This window comes from Brachyhypopomus gauderio, unplaced genomic scaffold, assembly GCF_052324685.1.
Source record: "Brachyhypopomus gauderio isolate BG-103 unplaced genomic scaffold, BGAUD_0.2 sc74, whole genome shotgun sequence".
Taxonomy (NCBI): Eukaryota; Metazoa; Chordata; class Actinopteri; order Gymnotiformes; family Hypopomidae; genus Brachyhypopomus; species Brachyhypopomus gauderio.
The window spans coordinates 465,001-474,581 of NW_027506895.1; the positions used below are offsets into that span (position 1 = coordinate 465,001).

The 9,581-nt window shown below is 46.9% G+C and overlaps 2 protein-coding genes across 5 annotated transcripts in view; one reads left to right on the plus strand and one right to left on the minus strand.

Moving 5' to 3' along the window:
• Nucleotides 1-3,714, plus strand: part of fkbp15b (FKBP prolyl isomerase family member 15b) — a 22,553-nt gene extending 18,839 nt beyond the window's left edge. For all 3 annotated transcript variants that reach the window (XM_076990195.1, XM_076990197.1, XM_076990196.1), the window contains 3 exons: nucleotides 1,078-1,703; nucleotides 2,128-2,233; nucleotides 3,044-3,714. In XM_076990195.1, the coding sequence (XP_076846310.1) occupies nucleotides 1,078-1,703; nucleotides 2,128-2,233; nucleotides 3,044-3,121 (810 nt within the window). In that variant the 3' untranslated portion in view covers nucleotides 3,122-3,714. The remainder of the gene's footprint in view (nucleotides 1-1,077; nucleotides 1,704-2,127; nucleotides 2,234-3,043) is intronic.
• Nucleotides 3,715-4,035: 321 nt separating this feature from the next.
• stambpb (STAM binding protein b) lies at nucleotides 4,036-8,004 on the minus strand. 2 transcript variants are annotated; one of them, XM_076990206.1, is made up of 10 exons: nucleotides 7,811-8,004; nucleotides 6,867-7,095; nucleotides 6,587-6,662; nucleotides 6,354-6,449; nucleotides 5,846-6,230; nucleotides 5,565-5,689; nucleotides 5,314-5,451; nucleotides 5,059-5,171; nucleotides 4,701-4,800; nucleotides 4,036-4,521 (listed from the first exon to the last, which is right to left on the minus strand). In XM_076990206.1, exons 2-10 carry the CDS (start codon nucleotides 7,067-7,069, stop codon nucleotides 4,465-4,467), a joined length of 1,293 nt encoding a protein of 430 aa, XP_076846321.1. In that variant the 5' UTR covers nucleotides 7,070-7,095; nucleotides 7,811-8,004; the 3' UTR covers nucleotides 4,036-4,464. The 2 variants fall into 2 exon arrangements, with proteins under 2 accessions (XP_076846321.1, XP_076846320.1); XM_076990205.1 differs by having other exon boundaries at nucleotides 7,802-8,003.
• Between the last annotated feature and the right edge of the window lie 1,577 nt (nucleotides 8,005-9,581).

A 9,581-nucleotide genomic window follows, 5' to 3' on the forward strand; every position in this document is an offset into this window, starting at 1 on the left:
TACCCCGGTTTCCACTACTGCGCATGTGCGTCAAGGACAGAAAGACAGACGCAGCAGTGGAAACTGTTATTTCATAAAAGTTAAAATAATAAATAAGATTAAATATTTCTCATTTTTTCAAGCGCAAACAATATTACAGTGAGTCCCCGCATAATGACTGTGTTAGAGACTGAAAAGTCCGTCGTAAAGCAGTTTTCGTTGTTAAGCGCGACCCTAGATTTAGATACACTTTGATCGTAAATACAGTATAGAAAAAAACTAACAATGTTCTTGTGCGTACAGCGTGAGAAAGAGCGATTGCGTTGCCGAGATGGGCAGCAGTGGAGGTCACGCTGCCTCAGCTTATCGTACACAACACTCCACTGTGCTGCCACTGCTCCTCAGTGCACCACGCGAAATAAAATAAAAAGTCGGTCGTAACTCCGGTCCGTTGTTAACCAGACCCGTCGTTAAGAGGGGACTCACTGTATTATGTGCATTATCTTCTCTGTCAATACAGAGTGCAAATAGTGCATACAGAGCCTGACCAAGTATGTCACTGAATTTGCTGCAACTACACTGCCATGTTCATTTGTAAGAATATTAGCATCCCCACACTGCTCCCGATATCCTTTACTGTCTCAACTTGCCAAAGCGCCGTTCTGTCCCTGCTACCTCTGTTCAAGGGAGATATGTTGATTTGAGTACTGAGCTGTGGTGCTGCTGTAAATGTCTCTGCATCCTGCTCGTATCAGTCGCGGTGTACGACATTATTTTCATACAATAATGGCCAATAATGGGCATATGGCCCGTGTTTTATCTGTCACTCTCTTGCCATTTTTAATTTCCGCCGGGTACCCAAAATGCTGCCAAACAAACTATTTGAAAGTGGCGGGGGCATCTTCAATAGTAATACCTGAATTTTCTGACGTCATTCTGGCTGCTTGCTGGATCACAAATCTCGCGACACAAGATCTCGTCACACCCCTACTCTGTATCATTCAGAGCCTATAACTGTTCATAACTTTAGCTTTCAGAGCTTCTAACTGTTTATAGCGTCTGCAGGCAGTAACTGACTTGGTTTGGTGGTTTGTGCAGAACGTCACCCTACAGCTGCTCTCCAAAGAGGAGCCTCTCTCAACCAAGAGTAGTGAGAAGGAAGACGACGACGACGACGATGAGGAAGATGATGAACCAAAGCATGATCCCCAGGCTGAGCAGGAGAACCCTCAGCAGGAGGTCCAGGTGAATGGAAGGAAAGAGGACCAGGAGGAGGAAGAGGAGGATGAAGATGAAGCAAAAGAGGAGTGGAGCGACGTTCCGGAGATGTTGGAGAAGACGGACGGAGAGACACAAGACCAAGAGGAAGGGAGGGAGGAGGGTGAGAGGCTTGCAGGAGACGTTGGAGGCAAGGAGGAAGTGGAGGACAGTGTGACCGCTAGACAGGAAACGCATCATCACGCTCTTCCAACACACAAGAGCGGGGAGGAGACTGTCCAGTCTGACATTACGCCACAGGTCCCAGCTGACAGGAACCTCCCTCCTGAAGAGGGTGGAGCTGCAGGCCCGTCTGCTCCAGACGACGATGCCAAGACTGAGGCTCAGTGCCGCACAGATCCGCTAGGCGAAGCCCAAACTAAACCGATCGGGCCCCCCAAGAACCCCCCGCCACCCCCAGGTGCTCCTCAAGAGGACGCCGCGGTACCAGCTCCACACACCACCAGGTAAGCAGAGCGCCGGCATGCCCGGACCTGCTGTCCATGTGAAGACCACGGGTCCAGTCATTCTCCCAGTGCCCCTGCTCAGCTCCAGACAGACAGCTGTCTGACACTAATTAGATTTCTTGATGATTCAGTAATTCGACAGAAATGTAATTAGTTGGCATAATGTTTTGAATCGCTATTGCTGCCATAATGGAATAATATGCTGGCAAAATCCAAACGCTAATCCAATAAATGGTTTTATTTACTGAAAATAAAAGCGTTGTTTTATAACAAAGCCCTAATGACCAACCCCCATCGCGGAATGTTGTGCCTGGCCTTGTGTTACTTTGTGGTGACCCACAACGTCTGCGCTTGCGTGTGGCATCGTTCACTTTCCTCCGTCCCGTTCACCCTGTTGTCTGGGTTCCTCCCGGCGTCCTCGCAGCACATCTGAGAGGAGGCAGGGAGACGACCTGGGGGAGCCATTCTTCCAGAGCCCCGCCCCCACCAAACCCCCACCACCCCCCCAGGAGGAAGAGGAGGAGGAGCTGGTGAGCAGGGACCCTGTCAGCGCACACACTCTGCATATTTGTATTTCTGTTTGATAATCGCCAATCTGATTAACCAGATTAATGATTAAAAGTCATTTCAATAGTCAAGTGTTGATTCTCCACCTAAGTAGAGATCCGTTTCTGTGTACTGATCAGTCAAGCTGTTTAGCTGGTTAATTAATAATGACATTCAGCCAAAATTACCTTGCCAGAGGAAACCGCTAGGCTAGTTTGGACACTGGATTACAGTTTGAGTTTGTTCCTTGCATCGTCACATGTGGTGGTGATGTGAAGATTACCCACAGCTATGAAGTGTAATAATGCTGGGACAAGCAACACTGCTCTGATGATATAATGCTGACTGTCTGGTTACTCTTTGTCAGCTGGATCTGCGTCACTGCTAGAATGGAAGGTCCTGTTTATAGCCACACACACACACACACACACCACTTATGTTTTAGCTGAACTCTAGTTAATCAGTGACGCAGGCTTAATAGTTGTGCATATCTCCTAGGCCAGAGAAAACAGATATAAGGACCAGTACTAGGACTGGTCTTGGAGCTCCCTGAAACATTAAAGTGCTTTTCCTTTAGGGCTAGGCGGTTTGTTAAGCAAATGTTGTAGTTTGTAGTTTTGAGGTACTTAGTTACTGTAGATGTCCAGTAAAAAGCTCAGTGTATCTCACAAGAAAGTCCTGAAGTCAATTACAACATGTAATTGCAGCATTTGGGTGTTGGTACTGCTCTTTAGTATTTGCTATTGGTATTTACTTAACGTTCTGACATTTCCTGCTTCCGATTGGTTCCTTAGAGCTTAAAAGGACGGCCCCCTCCTGCCCCTTTGTTTGGTGACGACAGTGATGAAGATGATTTGGACTGGCTGGGCTGACCTCATCCTCAACCAAAAAAAAAAAAACCCAGCACTGCCAGTCTGCAGGTTAATGACGTCCGTGGGAAGTGAATGCGGTGGAGGCAGAATGTGAGTGGATGAAGGGGCCATGATGTACAGGAACTGTTAGACTGGAGCTCCTCCTACTCAACCTGCCAGTGTTGAGTTCAGAAATGTGAAGCATTCACAGAGGAGACGGCAGCACTTATTGTAACACAACGTCATGGTTTTGACATGAAAACTGTGTCAGAGGTCATGACCTAGTTGGCTTCTGGAAATTCATTTTGACAACCAATCACATTCCTTGCACCAAAATCAATTTGAATGTTCACAAAATCTAGCCTTAAACATGATCATGAAAGTAAAGTTTGTTTTTGTTTTAATCTGCTTAATTTATGATTTGTCCTATTTTGTGAAACGGTTTTCATGTACAATGGTAATAACAGTTTCATTGGCTTGTTGGAGACGCCTCAATATTTGTACTCTTTGCTAAAATCAAACTGTCCTGGAGTGATGTCATAAAGGATGGGATGGAGTAGTGGAGTAATAAAGAAGAAAATATGCACATGAAATGTAAACATCGATTTCAACATCAAATTTAAAGAGCTGTTGCCTTTTTTTCAGTAAAAGTGGAAAAGCATTATTCTGAAGAGATGAAAGTACATAAAGTATAGTATATAGAGGGAATAATAGATGGAATGATCCTTTTATCAATTAGCTAAAGAAAGATCGGAATTAATGCTAGATGGATGTTTTTTTCGGATTTCCACCTTCACATCTGATTATATGCAGCTAAAACCTCATTCCTCAGTTCAAAAATGTGAATTTTCATATTTCAGGATGGCATTTGGTACCACCATTAGTATGGATATACATACCAAATGAGTTCAAAACAACTTCTAGGGTCTTGAAAATCATTTTAAAAACATCAGTTTGCTTTAATGTTATTTACATAGATGAGTTATTTTAGTGTGAAACACCACCATAATATTACGACAAGAACAAAATACCTCTGAGGGATGAAAAATTTAACAGAACTAACGAAAGCATCAACAGTCTATCTTCAGAGAGGAACAGAAATGTTACAGCTCTACACAGAAGCGTCTGTCCCTGAGGTCCCAGGAGATGCATCTGAAGACTTCGGTCAAGAGTGTTTTCTTTTCAAAAGTGCTTAACGCAGACAACCACGTCTGTCTCTTTAAGAAATCCCACCACCTGTAAATGCTGCTTGGACAGAATACCATGCCGTCTCTGGCCCGTGGCAGCCCACACGGCCTGTTAAGGTTAATAATGGTATACAGGGTTTTAAATGCTTCGAAATCGGCGTTATGGTGTTGAGCTGATCAGCGCAAGTCTAACATCGAGACGGTGCTTTCTGTGATCACAATATGGCTGCCACCCTGAAAAAGAGAGAAAATGTTTTGCTTTGACAGAGATAACTGCTGTTCAAAAAAAACCTGCACTAAATATTTTTTTTAATAACCTCAGCACATTTAAGTAGATGCTGTGGCAACATGTGTTTGCTGTTTACAGTTGAGTGTCAGCACAAAGCAGCTGCATCCGAGGACGAGATACTCACAGTAAAGAGGGGGGGCTCTTTGGGATGAGGGTGAAAACCCTTCTGGGTGCAGGTGGAGATCTCCTCCATACCGTAGTCAGTAAGTCTGAAGTAGCCTGTCCTGTAGAACCACATCCAAACTGTTACAAGAATGTCAATTTTTACTACTACTACTTCAAACCTTCCTAAACATATTTGGAAGTTAATTTATTTTGCAATCAACCTGATGTACAACATCTGCGAGTGAAACCTACTGAGGAGGAAAGTTTTGTAGGAAATCCTGCTAATGCCAAATAGTTCGTTGACTAAGAATGTTGGAGAGAGAAAGAGGGTTTTTTTTTTTTTTTTTTTTTTTTTTTTTAAATCGGGAAGTACTGACTCATTGAATTTGGGCGAACAAACGATGGCGATGGCTTCTGGCAACATGAGCTGGTATGAACAGTGTGTGTGGAGGTCAACGCTGGAGAGGAAGGCTGTCTGGGTCGGATGTGTCTAGACGTACAAGACAGAAAAAACACTCAAGGTCAAACCTGGACAGCAACATGGCAAAACTGCAAAGGAACAAACGAAGAGCTCCAGTCAGCGTGGAGGTCTTCAGCCTCGACAAGCGAGTGTTGGTCAGGACGAGACTCACGTGTATCCAGCCCAGTGTGATGAGGTTCTGTTGGTCCTGCACCAGAAACAACTCCTCCTCGTTCTCCGTGTCGCAGTAATCGGGGCCCCCACACTGCTTAGGAACGATCACGTGCGTCACCGTGAAGGCGTTCCTGGTCTGACATACGCAAACACACACACACACACAAAAACAATGATTGCATGCTTCAGCTCGGCATAATTTAGTTTACGGTTCATTTGTCCAGTAAAATGGTGCATTGTGGGACGTACCAGTCGTCCACAGAGGATCCCACACGTCTCCACAGCCCGCGTCGTGTTGCTGTTGGCCAGGTGCAGGAACTTGTTGCAGAGCTCGGAGGGGACGGCCACCTGCCTCAGACCATCTACCAGCGTACCTGGAGCCCAGACCAGACACACAAACCCTAAGGGCTTCCACGTGCAAACAGAGATGCTACTTTTCATGCTACTGCTCTCTGGCTGCTACCCTCCTTTAACCAAATTGCTCTGTATTGTGACTGCACAGCTATATTACACCGTGTTAGCAGTCTTACTGTTGACAGGCCTGTTGATGGATCCCGGTTTGAGGGAGCGGTCAAAGGTGGGGGGAGGAGCCGGACCAGGCACGGCCGGCGTGTTGTGATTGGAGGAGGCACACTGTGGGCTCTGAGGGGGCGTGGACGACGGTGGGTAAGGCATCGGTGGGCCCTGGACGCCAGGGATAAGGGGGGTGTTGTCGGGGGTGGAGTCGGCCACGTTGAAGTCGTGGAGCGCACGTCGACGCTCTCGTTCGCTCTCCTGACGCCGGATCATCTCCTCAAAGGCGCTGAACTGCTCCTGCTCCAGCTGCCTCCGCTGAAGGTCCGCCACGCGCCTCCTCTCCACCTCCAGCTCCCTCTGTCGGGACAGCTCACGGGCCAGAGCTGCCTCCTCCTCTCGCTAACACACACACAGATTTGTATATAAATAGTTGTTTGAGACGTTCAAAAAGTCTCGTCTTGTTGACCTGTATAGACTGTTGTCCTCATCTGATCCTAACATTCATGTTCAGTTCAGATTCACCTTCTTGGCGAGATACTCTGCGTATTCTCCCTCATATCTTCTCAGCAGGCATTTCTTCAGCTCCTCAGCTTGAGGAAAGGCGATCTCCTTCAGCTTCTGTTTTGAGGAAGCACAAAGCGTAACGTGGCGGACGTGGTTATGTCCTGGTGACATTAGCAGGTCACCATGTCATAACGTTGGGCAGCTGAGAAGATAGTGCAGGCCAAGTGCGATTGAGGGCGGATCTCAGCTACCTTAAGAGTGTCCTTCTTCTCTGGGATGTTGGAAAGTTTGTATTCAGGATGTTTGGGAAGCTTCTCAATAAAAAGCCTAAGAGGGGATGAAAAGACACATACACTTAAGCCGCTTAAGAATCTGACCTCCGCTGGAAAGTAGACATTACTGTGTGCTGTGAGAACTAGCTCATGCCTAAAATCGCTCTGCGACAGGTGGACAAGTGGCATCCGCTGGTCTGAGATCAGCTGCGTACGTTTCACCCTCCCACACAAACCGAGGAGCCGTGCCCACCCTTACGTGATGTATTTGTTGTACAGGACGAAGGCGTGCTCCAGGTTGCCCTCGTCGGCATAGACGTGCGCCATACGGATCATCTCCATGCCCGAGCGGAAGTAGCGGCGGGCCGGCACTGCCACGTTGACGTCCACGGCGCTGCCCTTCTTGGTGAGGGCACGCACCCGCTCCTCGGGGGTCAAACTGGTGTCGGCGTGGTCCAGCATGGCAAGGGACGGCAAGCACGCACCAACTGGAAGAACACACATGGAGGCTGTAGTCTGCAAACACGCCCGTTCTCCCCATTACATGAACCTGAGAGGTGCTCACAGATGACCGATGGTGGCCCTATTACAAATACTAAGAAAAATTATATTGAATTGTTTCCTCACAGGGACAAAAAAAAAACCCCTCATCTGTATTATCTGTATGGAGTGCTGGCAGTACCGCATGTATTGATTAGTTATCAGAACTGCATTGGTTCAAATCACATGGCTGAGAGGAGAGTGAGAGGACCCTAGAGTCCTAGTCGTGCTGACCTAACTGTCCTGTCCTACCACAAATGGCCCCATCATCAACCCCAAACTGCACCAACAAAAATGGCTGCCCTATATTGTTGGAGGCAACAACAGGCTGGTTGTGGTTGTTCTGCGTCGACACAACCGCACAGATACATTAGAAATCACAACAGTAAAAGGTAACAAAATAAAAGGTAACAAAAAACTACTTTTTAGTTCACTTAGACAGACGAGCGGACATAAATAGGGTAACTCTCCTACTTAAAGGGACTATATTGCTTTGCCAATATAGTCCCTTAAAACGGCGCCACAAAAGGCGCTTGGCGGCACCAGGACGGACAAGCGGAGGAACACGGAGAGACTCCGGTCGTGTAGTGTCGACTGGCTGTTAGCTGGCGGACTAGCGGGCTGAGCCAGCCGAACACCGCCGGACCACCTTACCCCACTCACAAGCTCGTCCTTCGTCCCGGTCGATAGGCGGTCGCTGGCTATATCAGTTCGACTCGTTACAGATGTCCATTGTAATACAATTCAGTTCAGGAACACTTGATCTAAACAAACGGGCCGCTGCCAATAGCATCTCTGGTAAAGCTCATCGTTAGACCCGACTCACTCACTTCCTCTTCCTGCTGTATGTCAAACAAACGCGGCGGAAGCGTAAAGAAGCCCGCGAATGTCGTGGATGTCGCACAGGGCGCCATCTAGTGGCTGATATGAGGCCTGCACTCCAGCTCCAGCTGAGTGGAGGTTTACCGACGTCCCGGACTCCACTCAGTCCGTCTAGGTCTGCGGTTTTACAAATACGAATAAAACACTGGACATATTTTTGCGCTCCTGAACGCCGTGCGGCTGTTTGGGGAACGAGTGTGGGTTATCTTACAGCTTTTAATGTCGAAGCTTTATTATTGCGCCCAGTGGCGTGCACACATAGACATCAGGTGGTGCTAAAGCACCACCAACTCTGCCCTTTATCAACGAAAATGCCCTTTTGAAACTTCGGTTTTTTTTTTCTTTAAAAAAAAATAATATTATTATCATCATTTTACTAAGGTTGGTTTGAAATGATCTTTTGAAAACCTGAGCGATTAAAAACAATGCCCTGAAATGAGCCCCCACCTCGCACACACCCGACCTCTCTCTTCCTTTAACACCAGACGCGCTGCAGCAGCAGTTCAGTTCAGCGAGTGGAAGGAAGCGTCTTCAGCACAGCACGCACGCTCACAGATAGACTTCTTCTCCCGTGCCCCACCAGCCAGGTCACATACACATCAAGTCAAATCGTACCGTTTGCCCTCTAAGACCAACGTGAAATCATTTTGTTGTGCAGTAAAATGTGTCATACAGTACCAAACTACTAAGCATTTTTAGCCAAATGGTCACCTGATAAACTAGTCACTCTAGCCCAAATCAATGATAGATAACGTGAGGACGACCACATACAAATAATTAAGGAAGAATTTGCAAATCTATGTGTTAAGCTGAACGTTTTCTGTTGTATAGGTTTTGTTAGGCAACATAAATTAACACATTCGTTTGTGAAAGAAGAAACGGGAAGTTCCCCATTACCTGTGAAAAATGCCCATCTGCATCCGTGTAATGACAACACTCAGTAGCCTATAACTCTTTTTATTTTATTATATTGGTGCTATTAATTCCAGGTGCCGCGATTTAAAGTCCTCACCAGGATTTTGCTCAAGCTTGCTAGATTTTCTAATTAGCAATCCAGGTAAAATTTGTGGAATCAACACAATCCAGGAAGCCTGAGCAAAATCCTGGTGAGGACTTTTAATCGCGGCACCTGGAATTGACAGCACTACATGCATACATGCCCAGAGCGGTGGGCAGCACTAGCCCGGCGCCTGGGGAGCAGTTGGGGTTAGGTGCCTTGATCAAGGGCACCTCAGTCATGGCCTCAGGCCTGGGAATCAAACCCACGACCCTTCGGTCACAAGTCCAGTTCCCTACCACCAGGCCATGACTGCCCCAGCAGTCATTACTGTTTGCAGTCAATCACCCCTACTTGTAACCCACAGGGAGAAAACTGCTCATACACCGCATACATAAACTTGTGGCTCACAGATTACTGCAAAAACGTCACCATTTTAAGTGACAATGTGGAACCAGTGTACATGTGATGGGTTGAATGATTTAAAAAAATATACACGCACGCAAGACCCAACTTTCAGAAACTGCTTAAAATGGTAAAATGAAGCAGGGGGTT

Coding starts and splice junctions, on each gene's coding strand:
- stambpb (XM_076990206.1), bottom strand. CDS start 7,069: ATGCTGGACCACGCCGACACCAGTTTGACCCCCGAGGAGCGGGTGCGT. Junction 5,690..5,845: donor CATCAACAGGCCTGTCAACA/GTAAGACTGCTA, acceptor TCTGGGCTCCAG/GTACGCTGGTAGATGGTCTG. Junction 4,522..4,700: donor AAGAGCCCCCCCTCTTTACT/GTGAGTATCTCG, acceptor TCTCTTTTTCAG/GGTGGCAGCCATATTGTGAT.